Genomic DNA, 18,828 nt, shown 5'->3' with positions numbered 1-18,828 from the left:
TGGCTGAGTACCAATGGAACAATATGTCCATGATTTCACAGCAACCACAGATCTGCCAAAGATTTATCTCTGTGTGTGACGGGGCCTATGGGTATTTTTCAGAGACAAAATCCTCGCTACTCCCATAGATAAACTCCCATAGAGGTGTAATTTGTACAATGTGGTCACTTGAAAGTGGTTCTGCTGTTCTGGCACTTAGGGGCTACAAATGGATACTACAAGGGCATCACAATAAATTAGAATATCATCAAAAAGTAAATTTATTTCATTAATTCAATACAAAAATGGAAACACATATATTATATAGAGTTATTACAGAGTGATCTATTTCAAGTGTTTATTTCTGTTAATGTTGATGATTATGGCTTACAGCCAATGAAAACCCAAAAGTCATTATCTCAGAAAATTAGAATAGTTACCACAAAACATCTGCAAAGGCTTCCTAAGCGTTTAAAATGGTTGCTTAGTCTGGTTCAGTAGCCTACACAATCATGGGGAAGACTGCAGACTTGACAGCTGTGCAGAAGGCAGTCACTGACACACTCCACAAGGAGGGTAAACCACAAAAGGTCATTGCTAAAGAAGCTGGCTGTTCACAGAGTGTTGTAACTCTCACGCTCCCGGTGTACCGGCACCGCTTCTTACCCACTGATCCAGTCTCGATGTCACGGCACCGCTCCTTACCCACTGGTCTGTCTCACCATCACTGCACCACTCCTTACCCACTGATCCGGTCCATGTACCCACCGATCGCAGCCGCCTCCCCCGCTCGTGCTACCCTGCGTCATGTCCCCGGCCTCCTGTGTTTGCCTCTGACTCCTAGGCTCATACAAGTATATAGGGCAGGGCCGCACCCACTCACCTTGTCTTATAGGCCCAACACTCCTGAAACAGGATATGGCTGATACAGGTGCAGGGTATATAAGACTTCCCTTTCCAGGTGGGCGGCACCTGATCAACGTGTTTCTATTGCTAGGTGCTCAGGTCCCCTTGTGCTTTGTCTCGTTATTAACACTGTTTCGTCTGCAGAGTCTGTCCACTGGTCCTGACTATTGGTTCTCCAGGAAGTGTCCCGGTGACCGTCTGCTGAGGATCCCGCCATCTTCCATCAGCCTGCACCCGTCACCGATCCCCCGACTCTACCTGGTACATCGCTCTGCACATCTCGTCTGGATCCGGATCCTGCCCGTTGTCTCTACTCGGCACCTGAACCCGGTTCCAGTCATCCGGCCTGCCTACGGTTTCCTTTGGACTCTTGCAGACTTCTATAGGACTTGGACTTCGTACCTCCCGTGTTCCGGCTACCATGCATTTAGGCCCTCTGGCGGGGTGACCGGACAGTCCCTGTATAGGGGTTAGCTCCGAGTCGTCTCTCTGGGGGAGTCCGGTGCACAGCCCAGTGAATCCACATCCAGGACGTTACAGTATCCAAGCATATTAATGGAAAGTTGAGTGGAAGGAAAAAGTGTGGTAGAAAAAGGTGCAAAAGAAACCGGAATAACCGCAGCCTTGATAGGATTGTTAAGAAAAGGACACTCAATAATTTGGAGGAGATTCACAAGGAGTAGACTGCTGCTAGAGTAAGTGCTTCAAAAGCCACCACACACAGACGTATCCAGGACATGGGCTACAACTGTCACATTCCTCGTGTCAAGCCACTCATGACCAATAGACAACGCCAGAAGCATCTTACCTGGGCCAAGGAGAAGAAGAACTGGACTGTTGCTCAGTGGTCCAAGGTGTTGTTTTCAGATGAAAGTAAATTTTGCATTTCATTTGGAAATCGCGGTCCCAGAGTCTGGAGGAAGAGTGGAGAGGCCACAATCCAAGCTGCTTGAGGTCTAGTGTGAAGTTTCCACAATCAGTGATGGTTTGGGGAGCCATGTCATCTGCTGGTGAAGGTCCACTGTGTTTTATCAAGATGAAAGTCAGCGCAGCCGTCTACCAGGAAATTTTACAGCACTTCATGCTTCCCTCTGCCGACAAGCTTATCGGAGATTGAAATTTCATTTTCCAGCAGGACTTGGCATATGTCCACACTGCCAAAAGTACCAACAGATGCAACAATGCAGACGAGCGGAAGGCTGCTATCAAAGCAACCTGTGCTTCCATAACACCTCAGTAGTGCCACAGGCTGATCGCCTCCATGCCACGCCGCATTGATGCAGTAATTCATGCAGAAGCAGCCCCGACCAAGTATTGAGGCATTTTCTGTACAGACTTTTCAGTAGACAACAACATTTCTGAGTTTAAAATCATTTTTTCAGTTGGTCTTCTAATATTCTAATTTTCTGAGATAATGACTTTTGGGTTTTCATTGGCTGTAAGCCATAATCATCAACATTGGCAGAAATATACACGTGAAATAGATCCCTCTGTGTGTAATGACCCTATATAATATATGTGTTTCCCTTTTTGTATTGAATTACTGACAAAAATTAACTTTTTGATAATATTCTAATTTGTTGAGGTGCACTTGTATTACAGTAAAGACTTGATGTGCTAACCTGAGTACACGAATAGCTGCTTTGTTGTTTGTGTGCTATGTTTGTCTTTTTGTATTTACAGTATATCAGAAAGCTAATGACCATTAGGTCATTTTAACTAATGCAGTAAAGGTTATGTTTTAATTTTTATATTTCTGCCCTGGCTGTGCAGATATAAAATTTGTGGTGGAATAATCACATCATTGCTGAATTTCTAAAGTTTGATACTCCACATGATAACATACCTTTGTGCATTACTTAGATTTTACAAGATGCCATAATGAATGGAAACACATCTAGGGTAAATGTCTTCACTGGTGTAATTGGTAGTATGGCTACAGTATATCCACAGTCCCACTAAGGGTACGCTCACACGAGCGTGAAAATCGGACGAGTGCAATGCGAGAAATTCTCGCATTGCACTCTGACCAATGTTAGGCAATGAGGTTGAGCTGTTGGTCAGCTTTTCTCGCATCCAGATTCTGGATGCGAGAAAAGCGGCAGCATGCTGCGTTTTGCTGCTACCGCCGTATCTCTCGCACCCATTCAAGTGAATGGATGCGAGAGATACATCAGACTGCACTCGGATGTTATCCCAGTGCAGTGCGATATACACACAGACTGACAGTGGAGAAGATGGGAGGATTAACCCCTCCCTCTCCTCCGCAGCGCCCGCACTCAGCTTCACAGCTGTGACCCGATTGCAAGATCGGGTTACAGTCGCATGACACCCGACTCACGCTCGCAGCAGAGCCTGAGCCGGGGGACATTAGCATATCGCATCCGATGCTCTCGCATCGTATGCCATACGCTCGTGTGAGTCCAGCTTAATGGTCACTATCAGCTTCCCTAAGGACCCACGACATGGAAAGAGGTTCTCTTAACTAAACAAATCCTTAAAAATACACAAAAATAACTTATTAGAAGTGACATTTCTACGCTAAGATCATAGTAAACTCAAATAACATTTATTTTATCAGCTTCACTGTGCGGGCATTCATGTACAAATGAAAACAGACTTAAATCAGTTTAAGTGTTTCCTTTGCACGTGCCAAGTGTAGTAATTTGTGATTCAAGTAGAAAGTAGGTTTGACTGATTAGAGTGGCCAATGTTAATAAAGGGAAATCCAAAACTTGCTATAAGTGACTGCTTGAGAAGAATGTGTCAAGCTAAATTAAACATGCAGAAGAAAAATACATATTTCCTAACACGTGGGTTAGTAGGTCACGTTATATTGTGGAATATGTAATGGTACTTACTATTTGGGGGAACTGCAGTAGGTTCCAGTACAGGCTATTGTGTAGTCTAAACATTTGCTAATATTACTCTATTATAAATAATATTAATCAGCATTTGTTTTACAGTTTACATAAATATTTATTTTAATTGGAATATTATGCAACTTGTAAATAAATGTCATGTAAACATCAAATGTCTCTTTCTCTTTCCCCTTACAAAAACATGTGTTATGCATGTATTTTCCAAGCAATTAGAAGCTTCCAGTATTATGGTTTGCATCAAATTTATTGAACGTTAATCAGGTTTTGAAAATTCATCCAATCCTCTTATATTCGGTCCTTACTTATATTGTTCTGACCCTATATTATAGCTGAAATTAATTTTTTTTCTGAAGTATTTAGATGTAAAATCTTCCAGCTCTCTGGAGTTAATCATTGTGGGAGGGGCTTTGTCCCACGGGGTTTAGTTCAGAACTCACCTAGTGTCAGGACGGCATCTGACCATGTTCACACAGCAGATTCTGACACCTCACTCCAGGCCTCTAGGTAGGCTTCTTAGTTTCTCAGAAAGTCTCAGGCATTGACCAAGCTGTGTTCCCTTTGGTTCAGGCTTGCAAGAGTTAAGTTCTGCGAGCCGGGTGATTGTCTCTGGAGTTAAAGGTTGTGAGAGACATTTAAATTCCATCAGAAAAACTCAAAAAGAAGCCAGTATGGGGAACCCACACCTGGCTAGCAGCAGCTCATCATTACAGAGTGGTCACTCTCTACGTTCCCCCATGATGAAGCGGCCAGCAACTCGCTAGACACCGCAAAACGTACGTCGGGCTCTCCTCACCACAGGACTCTGCTAATGCTCCTTGCACTTTGCATTTTATGATACTCTCATGCCTGCTAATTTAGCTTTGATCCCGGGCACACTCTTTTGATCCCTTACAATTTGCTATATATTCCATAAGCTTACAGGGCACATTTCTGCAAACAGTATATTTTTTACTTTGGGATCTCCTGTTATACCGGGCTTTTCACCTGCAATCCTAGGCCTTAATTTTGAGTGTTTCTTTAATAGGGCATTATCAACAGTCCTTTACTCGAATTTGGTTCCACCATGTTCTCTGCTTTCCTCCCTCATTAACACTCTTTGTTCTTAACTGTGTATAAATTGTTGCACTATGCACTTTAAGATTTTTCTAAATAAAATTTGATTATATTACAGCAATTGTGCTCAAGTCTTCTGTGTTTATACAATGTTGTGAGAGACCTATCACAGCTACTTCCTTTTTAAGATGCTGGATTTGATCCACACACGCCGATTATAGCTTGTTGCGATCCCGGTCCTTATGCTGTGGTATTCCAGTTGCCGGATATCTTCTGTGCATTATTTGGTGTGTTGTGGAAATATTCTCATTCTCTGTTTATTTCCTCCTTATTCTTTACCTCCTCCTAAGTGTGCTGTTTCTATTTGTCTTAGTTAAAACTGTTATTTAATGTTTTTCATGCTTGTCTCTGCTGCCATCTACTGGTCAGACCTTTTGGCTCCTCTGTTTCTTTTGTCCAGCCCATGGGAGTGTCTGATGACCCTCTTGCATCACATCCTGGTATGTTCATTCCAGCCAGAGTTTTGTGAGAAACACATCCCTTATTGGAGCGGCTGAAGCAAAGTCTTCTGACCACGTAGTAGCTTCAGAGACAAACATCACTGGAGAATTACAATGCCAAGTACTTGGATTACTGCACTCTGCATGTCCTAACCTTTGGAGAAAATAAACCACCATTGTTTCATCTCAGCATGTGCATGTTTCACTCTGGAGCGCTCTGGTCCTGTCTGCCTCACCTATAGGAAAAACGAAGGTAAGATTCTCACAACCTCTCACAACTACGCACCTTCCATCGCCTTTAAGTGGGGACAGAACACTAAGTACTTATTGTCTATACCTCCGTGTGTGATTGCAATTAGTCTGAGTTTTGTTTTTTCCCTGTTTGTCTTTTTGTGTGTGATTAATCATTCCTGTTATGGCCCTTCCTGAGGGTGGGGGAGAGGGAGTATTAGAGTAGGGCTGGCCAGATGCAGGGCTAGGCTGCCGGTCCAGACCTCTTCACCATCAGAAGTATCTCTGGGATAAGGGACAGCTAGGGCCCCACTAACCTGAGGACAGTCTTGGAGCCCCAGTTATCCCCTTATTGTACATGACAGGCACATGCACAATAAGGTAGTAGTGGTATTTTCCTGATAATTCTTGAAGTAAAACCATAAAGTTGTATTTTTATCTTCCGCTCCAAAGGCAGAAAAACTTTTTGAATGCAGTCACATTGCAATGCAACAATGCTTGTTGTCTGATTTCACTTTAAGTAGATGCATGCAAAGTTATTGGGATAAAACTTTCCAACAGTTGAACAGTTTTACACTTGATTTTATGAGTGGTCACCAACTGGGGTGAAGGAAATTTTGCACAATACCACTAGAACCACAAAGAGTTACACCCTACATGGCAGAAAACTTTTGACTGAACCAACAGTACTGTGTTATGTAATCTCTACCATAGGGGTCCCCATCCTTTCTGACCTTGAGAGCGACATTCACCTCTGAGAGAGAGTGATGAGCCACATTCAGTTCTGCAAAAGGGTCATGAGCCACATTCAGCTCTGAGAGAGGATCGTGAGCCACATTCAGCTCTGAGAGGGTCGTGAGCCACATTCAGCTCTGAGAGAGGATCGTGAGCCACATTCAGCTCTGAGAGAGGGTTGTGAGCCACATTCAGCTCTGAGAGGGTCGTGAGCCACATTCAGCTCTGTGAGAGAGTTGCAAGCCACATTTATCAGAGTCCTCATTACCAATATAATGACAGCGAAAAGCTGTTCCACAGAAATCACTACACTGAGACAGTATACCAATATCCAGGGGGTCCTACCTTCATTCACATCTGCTCTTCTATGTGGGGCTACTCACAAATATCACCATCTGGAGACCGGCTCTTAATAGTTGTTTGCAAAATCTGGTACAAATGCACCTAGCTGGCAGAAAGCCGCAAGCTGCAAGCCATATGTGGCTCCCAAGCCTGCCTCAGGTTAGGGACCTCTGCTCTACCACCACCTTGTTAGTCTTAGCATTATTCATGCGATTCTACCAGACATATGGTTATATTTGCCCTGAAACCTCAGTGTGTACTAGTTTACTAACTACTTTACTGACTAACTATAGCGGTGAACATACAAACATGTACAGCACCCATTCAGTTATTCAGATCATTCTGGAGCATGACCTGGAGTGGTGAGGAGGTAGTTGCTGCTGCTGCTGTCATCTGCCGTTGCTGTTTTGTGTGAAAGTACCCTGTGTAGTTACTTTCTCCTTTACTTTGGTACCCCTCCCTGTGCACCTTTTGTTGTTTCCTGGTGTGAGTTATTGGTGTGCATGTGTTTCAGTTAGATCCCCCTGTCTGTAGTTTTTTGCTGGTGGATTTTGGGGAGTTCCATCCCGGTCAGTCCCCTTGGCTGGTGGGTGTGCAGAGGACATTATCGGCTGTGGGCTAAGATGTCACTACTTTCAAGTGTAATTCGGGGTTGAGGGTAAGCCTATGGCACCCTCTTAGCTTGATTGTAAGCGCAGGGGCCCCACATCCAGTCCTTTCCCCTTTCTGGTCACGCTCGGTGTGACAAATGATTGCTATATTCAGTTGGATACGACATGTGGCATCAAAACATTTGTCTGACTAGAAATGCTCAGTTAGCAAAACAATTCTTACTGAAGAGTTTATGGCCCTTTTAATTATAGAAGTATCAGGACAGCAGTTAACTTTCAATGATAATATAATGCTGAAACATAATAATGACTGTTGATTCTTACCTTCGCTTCAAGATTGCTAATCCTCTCTGCTATTGCCGCCAGTCTTGTACAGTTCATGCATTCTGAAAGCAAAGATACAGCACAGATCAATAAACGTGATCAATACAGAAAACTATTATGTTTTATAAATTAATTTATGCAAAAAAAACACAAGCAACTAAATTCCGATTCAAAATAGGATAGTGATGACGTTCCCTCTCCTTGTCTTCAATTAGTCATTCTATTTTGGCTTCCACTTTGACTGCCAGCCACAATTAGAAATCACTGTTTATGGATATGAAAAGGTTAGGAGATCTTTACAATGCTATTTGTTCTGTTAGACTATTCATTGGGCATTGTTGTTTATATTACCATTTCCTACTTGCCTCTGTTCCCATGATTTTATCATGAGAAGGTATTATAGCGTTATTTCCTTACTAATGATCGTAACATATGTTGCTACCACCCTCATGATTATCGTAATAATCTTTAGATACCATGACCATTCCCATTCTGGTTGGTATGAAGTTATTTTAATTCCATCAACCTCAAACCATAGTAAACAAATACAGAATAGTGTAACAATTCATTATACTCCGAAATAAAAAATAACATTTCTAGCAAATTTATCCTATAAGAATAAAATTCTAATATTGATACCCTTATACTTTCCGTTATTAAAGGAGTTGTCCGACATTAGCTTAACAAAAATTTTTGAGTTTATCTGTGCTGTATTGTCATATAAATCACACCTACATTGTTATTTTTTGTTTTCTAACTTTTGTTCCTCTTGAATTATACCTTTATTCTCTGCAGCTCTTGTTTACATTCAGATCCAGCAAACATGATAACTTCCTGTGCAAAACCTCAGTCAGAGCTGGCACCGCCCACCCCAGTGTCCAGCCTCGCCCTCTGCCCGCCCCCTGCACACACATTCCCTGTCAGTATTCTTCCCCAGCACCTGACCTGTTATCACTACAGCATTGCAAATAACAGCCCCACATCGGGCTCTGCACCGCACACGCACACATATGGCTCTGCACCGCACACGCACACATATGGCTCTGCACACGCACACATATGGCTCTGCACACACACACATATGGCTCTGCACCGCACATGCACACATATAGCTCTGCACCGCACACGTATGCTCTGCACCGCACACATATGGCTCTGTACCGCACACGCACACATATGGCTCTGTACCACACACATATGGCTCTGTACCGCACGCACACATATGGCTCTGCACCGCACACGCACACATATGGCTCTGCACCGCACACGCACACATATGGCTCTGCACCGCACACGTATGCTCTGCACCGCACACATATGGCTCTGTACCGCACACATATAGCTCTGTACAGCACACGCACACATATGGCTCTGTACCGCACACATATAGCTCTGTACCGCACACGCACACATATGGCTCTGTACCGCACACGCACACATATGGCTCCGCACCGCACACGTATGCTCTGCACCACACACATATGGCTCTGTACCGCACACATATAGCTCTGTGCCGTACACGCACACATATGGCTCTGTACCGCACACATATAGCTCTGTACCGCACACGCACACATATGGCTCTGCACCGCACACGCACACATATGGCTCTGTACCGCACACGCACACATATGGCTCTGTACCGCACACATATGGCTCTGTACCGCACACGTACACATATGGCTCTGCACCGCACACGCACACATATGGCTCTGCACCGCACACGCACACATATGGCTCTGCACCGCACACGTATGCTCTGCACCGCACACATATGGCTCTGAACCGCACACATATAGCTCTGTACCGCACACGCACACATATGGCTCTGCACACGCACACATATGGCTCTGCACAAGCACACATATGGCTCTGCACATGCACACATATAGCTCTGCACCGCACACATATGCTCTGCACCGCACACATATGGCTCTGTACCGCACACGCACACATATGGCTCTGTACCGCACACATATGGCTCTGTACCGCACGCACACATATGGCTCTGCACCGCACACATATGGCTCTGCACCGCACACGCACACATATGGCTCTGCACCGCACACGTATGCTCTGCACCGCACACATATGGCTCTGTACCGCACACATATAGCTCTGTACCGCACACGCACACATATGGCTCTGTACCGCACACATATAGCTCTGTACCGCACACGCACACATATGGCTCTGCACCGCACATGCACACATATGGCTCTGCACAGCACACGTATGCTCTGCACCGCACACATATGGCTCTGTACCGCACACATATAGCTCTGTACCGCACACGCACACATATGGCTCTGCACACGCACACATATGGCTCTGCACAAGCACACATATGGCTCTGCACACGCACACATATGGCTCTGCACCCCCCCCATAGGGAACACATGTAGGGAGTACATACTCACCCGTCCTCGGTCCCCGCCGCTCCTGCACGTTCGTCCGCTGTCTGTGCTCTGGACATATCAGCACAGTAGTGACTTCACCGCTGTGCTGAAGAGAGCACAGACAGCCGGAGGGACAGTGATGAGAAGCAGCGCTGCGCTGCTTCTCATCAGCACTTTCAAATGTACCGGCATCTGTGATCTGTGATGCCGGTACATTTGAATGTGTGATCCTGAGCAGGGGGCCCGGTGCTGGCGCTGACACCACGGCAGCCGGCGCCAGTCCCCTCCCCCAGGTCACGGACCCCACAGCAGTGCAGGGGGAGGTTACTGGAGAGTAAAAGAGGTGCGGGGGAATGTGTGGTAGGGTGCAGGGAAGGGGGCGGGGACTTCACGCACTGTACAGCCCAGCAGGGAGGCGACATGCTGTTCCACATTTGCATGTCAACATGGCCCTGCCCATGTTGACATGAAATGACCGGAAGCAGCAAAATCGCGGCAGGAGCGGTCACATGACCGATCTGAGCCATGGTAGAGGGGCTGACAGCAGGGCAGGTAGGTGCTCACTATCTACTTACCTGCCCCAATGTAGGCCAATAGGGAAATAAAAAAAAAAGGTCAAAGAAGCCGGATAACCCCTTTAAAGTATATCCTATCAAATATCCAAGTTATGATACAATAAACCAACACTCTAAATGGATGTCACAGATTTCAACAATTCTTGACATATCCCATTGACTTACATTGGGTAGTAGTTGGATGAGGATCATCGTTTTTTTATACTCAAAAACAGTACACAAGATTTTTCTTTTATTTCCATCAAAACACTATAAGTCTTGGTTCACATGTCCTGTAGTCATCCGTTATCACCGATCCATTAGAGATCCGTTTGCAAAAAAATTTGTGGAAACACAACTTCTTTGTCCGTTTTTAAATATAATGGATGTAGGTCAGATCTATTTTTAACATGTGGAGTCTATGGACAATGGAACCGTTAATGGATTGCTGTTTATCATCAATTTGTAATGGATCCGTTAAAATAACAACTGATTAGTTACAAATGCAAGTACAACGGATGGCTAAATAGTAATCTGTTAACTGATCCGTTGTCCATAGACTCCCATGTTAATCAAGCAGGTCCGGCAGAAATCAGTTTCCCAATGGATTCATTCTAACTATGAACTAACTATGAACTTTGCCTAACGGATGACTACAGGACATGTGAAATTAGCCTAAAGCCTGCTTTACACGTTGCAATTAGTTGTACAATCGCATTTGCGATGTGACACGCCCAGGTTGCATACGGGATCTTATGAGATTGCACGTAGGTCGTTCATTTGCTGTCACACGAGCTTTAGTAGTCTATGTTAAATTGATCAATTTTATGTGCGATCCTTTAGATCATGTGTTCTGTGACGTATGCATTGGGCACCTTTTTTTTTTTTTTATTTATTGACTTGACAAGCGTGTGTAATGTGTAGGGATGCGTTTTTACTATGTCATCTGCCATTCAGCTCTGCTACATGGCCGCTGACAGCAGACACAGACAGCCATGTAGCAGAGCTGAATGGCAGATGACAGCAGACACAGACAGAGCCGCACTGTCAGAATGAACTCGGGTGAACCTCACCCGACTTCATTGTCATGCTGCGGCTCTGTCTGTGTCGCGCCCTGATTAGCGGTCACCTGTGAAGGATTCACCGGTGACCGCTAAACTCCTGAGTAAATAGTAGCACGATCAGCTGAGCTGTCACTGAGGTTACCCGCAGCCACCGCTGTATCCAGTGACAGCGGGTAACCTCAGTGACAGCTCAGCTGATCGCGCGGCTGTCTTCAGTTGCTGTGTGTAGGTGACAGGAGCGTTGGTGTGTGCTGCAGCTCCGGTCACCTCCATGCAGCAGCGCTGGTAGCGACGCTGGAGCATCCTGGATTACGCCGGACATGGAGGGCTTTTTGGAGCTGATTAAAGTGGTGAACCAGGGTATATGTTTGTGTTTTTTATTTCTAATAAAGGATTTTTTCGGGTGTGTGTGTTTATTTACTGTAATTTACAGATTAATCATGGAAGGTGTCTCATAGACGCCTGACATGATTAATCTAGGACTTATTGGCAGCTATGGGCTGCCAATAACTCCTTATTACCCCGATTTGCCAACGCACCAGGGCAAATCGGGAAGAGCCGGGTACAGTCCCAGAACTGTCGCATATAATGTATGCGGCAATTCTGGGCGGCTGCTGACTGATATTGTTAGGCTGGGGGGCTCCCCATATAGTGGGGCTCCCCATCCTGAGAATACCAGCCTTCAGCCGTATGGCTTTATCTGGCTGGTTTTAAAATTGGGGGGACCGCACGCCGGTTTTTTTAATTATTTAATTATTTATTTCACTACACAGTATAGACACGCCCACCGGCTGCTGTGATTGGGTGCAGTGTGACACCTGTCACTCAGCGTGGGGGCGTGTCTCACTGTGACCAATCATAGGCGCCAGTGGGCGGGGAAAGCAGGGAATACGAGATTGTTTAATGGGCGGCCGGCTTTTTCAAAATAGTAATAGCCGCCGGAGCAGTGTGAACGCCGTGCAACGCCGGGGATCGGGGATCGGTGAGTATATGAGAGAGGGGGATAGACTGACATGGACAGAGAGTGAGGGACAGAGATAGTGACCGACTGACAGAGATTAGTGAATGACAGACATTGAGGCGCTTCAGAACGCATCTTTTCATCTGCGCTCTGAAGCGGACCTTTTTTAAGCTGCGGTGCAGAGCGCACACCTGCGCACATAGCCTCAGACATCAAAATCGTATGAGGGATGTCACACGTTACAATTGACGAGGTTCGTGCAACAAAACGCTCAATTCTAGACAAAGATACGATGTGTTTGCGATCAACGGTTTTGCGTTCAATCCTGATCGCACGTAGCTGTCACACGCAGATACCTCACAAACGATGCCGGATGTGCGTCACTTACAACTTGACCCCAACGACGGATTGTGAGATATATTGAAGCGTGTGTAGCGGGCTTAAGTCTGATTGAATAGAAAATGATGCTCATGTGATGATAAATATCTTCCTGTAAGACAAAAAGTACTGCCGAGTCCTTCATATGATTGACCCCACTGACTTATAATGGATGTTAAAAGTCTACATGCCCCTGTTAAAATGTCAGGTATGTGTCATATAAAAATAATCATACCAAGAATAACCATTTCAGAACTTTTTCAACCTTTAATGTTAGTCATAATCTGTACAAATCCATTGGGAAAAAAACTGAAATGATGAGGAAAATAAAAATAACACATCTAAAATAATGTGGCTGCACAGAGGTGAAAACCCTATTATTGAGGATGTTGGAGTGTTCAAAATTATGTACATAGTAGTCGGTACAAATCTCCCCTCATTTATAGTGATTCTGAGTAACCCCATGTAAAATTTACATGTTCTTAATAGGATTTTCCCTCTCATTTTCTTAGTTGCATTTACATGAAAAGTCATGCTCTGTCAACAGCTTACAACAAAGCAAAGGGATCGAATTGTTGAAAATTATCAGTGAGGAAAAGTGTACAATATATGTCCAAGGCATTAGATATAGCAAAGAAGACTGAAGATGCTCATCAAGAAGTGATTTAAATTTGGCTCATTTTCTTAATTACATTTTACATCAAAAGTCATGCTCTCTCACCAGCTTACAACACAGTAAAGGGATCTAAGTGTTGAAAATAGATGAGATATAGCAAGGAAGACTGTTAAGATGCTCACCAAGAAGTGGCTTAAATTTGGCACAACAGTGATACTACCTAGAGGTGGACACCCTGCAAACATTGATGAAAAGACAAGAAGAGAATTGGTCCACAATGCTGTACGGAGACCTACAGCAACATTAACGGAGCTGCAGGAATTTCTGGCAAGTACTGGTTGTGTACTGCATGTGACAACAATTTCCGATATTCTTCATATGTCTGGCCTCAGTGAAGATGGCAAGACAGAAGCCTTTTCTTACAAAGAAAAATATCCAAGCCCAGCCATGAATAGGGCCTGTTGTTATTTTGTGGTAGTTTTCCTCAATTTATCGGTTAAAAGAGTGCTGTATGCTTTGCTATTTTTGCCATAAAATTTGTCAGAACTGTTGAGGTACCATATTGCTCTAATAACTAAGTTGTAACATATGTTGTTTGCACACAATACTGCCAAATACTTGTTGAGTGTCTTATGTTCGGCCATAAGTGAAATGAAATAAAGAAAAATAAAATCAAAAATAAAACAAAAAACAGCAACAATGTTCAACATCTGGAAGTTGTCACTGCATGTATGTCTTACCATATGAAAAGATAACCTAGTGCACATGACGACTGACTGAAAACATGTTTGACAGTCATTATTTAATGTGTTTTTCTCAGTTAGTTGAATGTTCCTAGACTTCTTCAGAGTTTAGGGAACTAACTCCACAAGTATAAATGAAAATGTGGCATGTATTTTACATGTTTAGTTCTAGAATAGATCTTTATTTAGTTGGTTATGCAAATAAGATAAAATCATCTACGCCTGCTTATTTAAATGGCATTAACCAATGACCATGTCTATGGGGATCTCTCAACATTCATCTGATGTCGAAAATCTGAGAAAAAAGGGATCAGTCATTATTATTATTATTTATTATTATAGCGCCATCAATTCCATGGCGCTTTACATGTGAAAGGGGTGTACATAATAGGTACAGGAGGACGGAGGTCCCTGCCTGCGAGGGCTCACAGTCTCCAGGGGATAGATGAGGATACAGTAGGTTAGGGTAGGGCTGGTTGTGCGGCGCTGTATCAGACTGAGGGTTACGGCAGGTTGTAGGCTTGTCGGAAGAGGTGGGTCTTCAGGTTCCTTTTGAAGCTTGGCAAGGTAGGCGAGAGTCTGATGTGTTGTGGCAGAGCATTCCAGAGTATGGGGGAGGCACGGGCGAAATCTTGGATGCGATGGTGGGATGAGGAGATGAGAGGGGAGTAGAGAAGGAGATTTTGTGATGATCAGAGGTTACGTGTAGGTAAGTACCGGGAGACTAGGTCACAGATGTAGGGAGGAGACAGGTTGTGGATGGCTTTGTATGTCATGGTTAGTGTTTTGAACTGGAGTCGTTGGGCAATGGGAAGCCAGTGAAGAAACTGGCAGAGTGGAGAGGTCGAGGAGTAGCGGGTAGACAGGTGGATTAGCCGGGCAGCATAGTTTAGAATAGATTGTAGGGAGACTGTTAGAAGGGAGGCCGCAGAGCAGGAGGTTGCAATAATCCAGACGGGAGATAATCATAGTCATCTTGTATTACTGCAATCCCAACGTCATGAAGCAATTATTGCCATATTTCTGACATTTTGTCATTTTTACATACCGTAGTTGTGGATAACTATGTATTTGTTTGAAAAGTGGACAAAATTTTTTTACCAAGAAATTAGCGTAAACTATGACACAAATCTCTTGATGTCTCTGATCGGAGTACATCTCTTGCTTTGGCACTGTTACTAAAGCATACTGTTCATCAAGATGGGGGAACAAAATGCATGATAAATCAGGGCCATAGCTTCTATAAATGATAAACTAGAGAAGTCTGACTGCTGCCTATGCCCCATCCAATTTAATAAATAGATATGTTTTTCTAAGCGTGCTTTTTTAATGACAAAATCAAAAGAGATACCATATTTTTCGTATTATAAGACACACCTTTCCTTCTAGAAAGTTGGGAGGAAAATGAGGAGTGTGTCTTATAATCTGAATGTAGCTTAGCGTGGGTAGGTGCAGCGGTGTCACAGGAGGTAGAGGAGATGCTGTGGGCAGTGCTCTGTGCTGTGGGCTTACTGCGGGTGATGCTCTGTGCTGCGGGCTTACTGTGGGCAGTGTGGTGTGCTGCGGGCTTACTGTGGGTGGTGCGGTGTGCTGGGGGCTTACTGTGGGTGGTGCGGTGTGCTGGGAGCTTACTGCGGGTGGTGCAGTGTGCTGGGGGGCTTACTGCGGGTGATGCTCTGAGCTGCAGGCTTACTGAAAGCGGTGCAGTGTGCTGCGGGCTTACTGCAGGTGGTGCACTGTGCTGTACTCGCTGTGTGCGGCGAGGCAGGGGCCGCCATTCTGAAAATGTCAGCGGTGCGGGCTTTAAATAATGGTGCCTGGAGTCGACACATGCGCAGATGAAGCTCTCAGCTCAAGATCTCATCTGCGCATGTGCTGCCTCCGGCCCATTGATCTCCCTTCATCGTACTTAAGGAAAATTGCGCCCAGAGGTGGCGCATGCGCAGATGAGATCTCGGCTTGTAATTAAGCCAATAGCTCAATCTGCGCATGTGCTGACTCAAGGCCCCATTTCTTTGAAGCTCACACCACTGACAATTCCTGGATGTAACTCCTTCCTCAGAGAGCATCTGTGACACCCGCTGCACCACCCGCAATCATCGCCTTAGTCCAGCACCACCCCTGCCTCCTGTGACCTTGCTCCACCACAGCTGCCACCCCCCCTCCGAATTATAAGAAGGACCCGATTTTTTTCCCCCTTTTTTTCGTCTAAATTTGGGGTGCGTCTTATAAAACAAAAAATACAGTATATGTCATCTAACGGCACTAACATAGTTTCATAGTTGAAAATGACAAAGTTCTATAAAGACCAGTCAATAATCCTAAATTGTTGATTCAAATGAACCCCAAGAAGCAAATTCTAATTGACCCTTTTTATGAAAAAAAAATCCTTCCAACTTCAAATATGGCCAATTAGAAAAGGTCCCTAGATCAACATACCATCTTTAGAAATCCATACTTTCCTTGTTCAATGAATCAATTATCACAACATCATTAGTGTTGCTGCTTTTAAAGGAAAGAACTGTACATACTTTACATACTTAAAAGGGTTATATGGGACTTTTATTATTTTTGCATATTGGAGTAACAACAAACAGGCAAGTAATGGCTAACTACCTGCCTTGCTATGCTTACTGATAATTTCTGCCACCTCAAAGTAGTCTCAATCCTGCTGGCAATTCCCCTGCTTATGTTGATGTCACTTTAGCAGAGCATTGTTTCTTCTTCCGCTCTGCTCAGTAGAAGGGACGTCTCTGCCCTTGTCATGCTTATTGACAGCTGCTCCCTGCTGCTGAATTGCGGGGAGCCAGCTGGCAATAAGTATAATGTCAGCAATTACATGCCAGTCAACCGTGCAGACTGGAAGAGAAGATGCTACTCTGTTGACAAAAAGTGAAATGAAGCAGGGAATCACCGGCTGTGCTGGCAGAGATCATCCCTGTGCAGAATAGGCAGATAATTAAGGCCACTTTACACGCTGAGATAAATCTTTGGCAGATCTGTGGTTGCAGTGAAATCATGGACATATTGGTCCATTTGTACACAGTCACAAACCTGGCACTGATTGTCCACAATTTCACTGCAACCACAGATCTGCCGCAGATTTATCTCTGTGTGTAAAGTGGCCTTTAGAAACTACCTGCTGTTACTTCTTAGCCCCATGCACAAAAATGATAAAATCCAGGATAATGTCATAGTCGTCTCTCTATTTTTTGAGACTAGTGAGGAATTCAGGTTGGGATCCCCTCATTTCCATCTGGGACTCTATTTAAAAATGGTTTAATTTCTTTCAGTACATCAGGAGTTAATTTCAGTTTTGATGTCCAGCAGTTCCTAGCTGAGTGTTTCAGCTGCAACTGCTTTGTAGCCACACCCCTTCAGGTCTTAAATAGAGGTGTCTTCCCAGCAATCCTTGCTGAAGGTGCAAACTCATTTGTTCTCTGGCTGCCTTGGAGGAAGGTTCTGCTGTAAAAGTTTCCTGCTCTCAAGCTTTATCCTTTTTGCGTGCTTTCTACCCATTTGGCTTACCTTCCCCTTGTGTTTTCTTAGTGCAGTGGTGGGGTCTAGAGCACCTCACCTGCCGTTCACTACCCAGGGCATCTATAGGGTCTTCTCAGGGTCTCAGGTTCCTGCTCGGCGACAGTTACGGAGACTGTATAAGGGACTAGCTAGGAGAGTAGGGACTGCTGCAGGTGAGGATAGTAGGTGTCCCACCATCCCCTCTAACTAGTTCCAGGGCCACCACTGTTATTGTGTCTCCGGTGTCCCCTGTGTTAGTTGTAGTTTGTTGTGCATCAGACGCACATGGATCTAAATGCCCCCCGCCACACTTGTCATATACCCGGCAAGCATGACAAATAACCCCTTTAATATGATTATGTCAACTGCTCATTGTGATTGATGATGGGTGGATGGTGTGGTGGGGGATGTTTTAACCAAAATTTAACCTTTAGCCAAATCGAATAGTGACATAGTTGGTCCATGCTTTGGTAGTGGTCACTTTCTAAACAAATCAAGCTTCCTCATGATTGTGAATTCAATAATTGCCCCTCAATCGGCCTTTATTTCAGATCTGCAAATGAAATAAAATGTACAACCCCTCCCCACTCTTCACATAGACAGATTAATACAATCAAAGCATCATCACACATGGCTGGTTGTATATAAACGCATACATCTACAAGTCTAAGCTCAGATACAGCTAGCTAGTTCCGAAAAACTATTAAATGCTACCTAATTATTCTAGAAGTGTAGGCAGAGAACATTCCAAGCCGTGTTATTCCAGATTTTCTGTCTGGCACACTATAAACACTTAAGTCAGATTGCTAACAAGATATTCTCCAGTGGTGCAGTGAATGAGAGATGAGCATAACAGGATATTCAATACGTCACCTGTCTTCATGCCAGCCTCTTACATGTGGATCTAGGAAACCTGCCATAAAGTGATTAAAATAAACTTTTTCTTTGAAACAAATGTTTCTCAGTTTCTTGCCAAGTGCCCAGGGAAACCCTTTAGAAAAAGAAAACTTGAAATCCCGCTCGTGCCACCA

General features: G+C 44.4%; 1 protein-coding gene across 2 annotated transcripts in view; it reads right to left on the bottom strand.

Moving 5' to 3' along the window:
* The window catches only part of COL26A1 (collagen type XXVI alpha 1 chain), a 642,742-nt gene that overhangs the window by 82,199 nt on the left and 541,715 nt on the right, over positions 1-18,828 (bottom strand). For both annotated transcript variants that reach the window (XM_075333239.1, XM_075333240.1), the window contains exon 4: positions 7,564-7,625. In XM_075333239.1, the coding sequence (XP_075189354.1) occupies positions 7,564-7,625 (62 nt within the window). The remainder of the gene's footprint in view (positions 1-7,563; positions 7,626-18,828) is intronic.

Source organism: Anomaloglossus baeobatrachus, chromosome 2 (genome assembly GCF_048569485.1).
Source record: "Anomaloglossus baeobatrachus isolate aAnoBae1 chromosome 2, aAnoBae1.hap1, whole genome shotgun sequence".
Lineage (NCBI taxonomy): Eukaryota > Metazoa > Chordata > Amphibia > Anura > Aromobatidae > Anomaloglossus > Anomaloglossus baeobatrachus.
The sequence above is the reverse complement of the archived record's forward strand: the minus strand, read 5'-3'. Positions and strand labels throughout refer to the sequence as shown.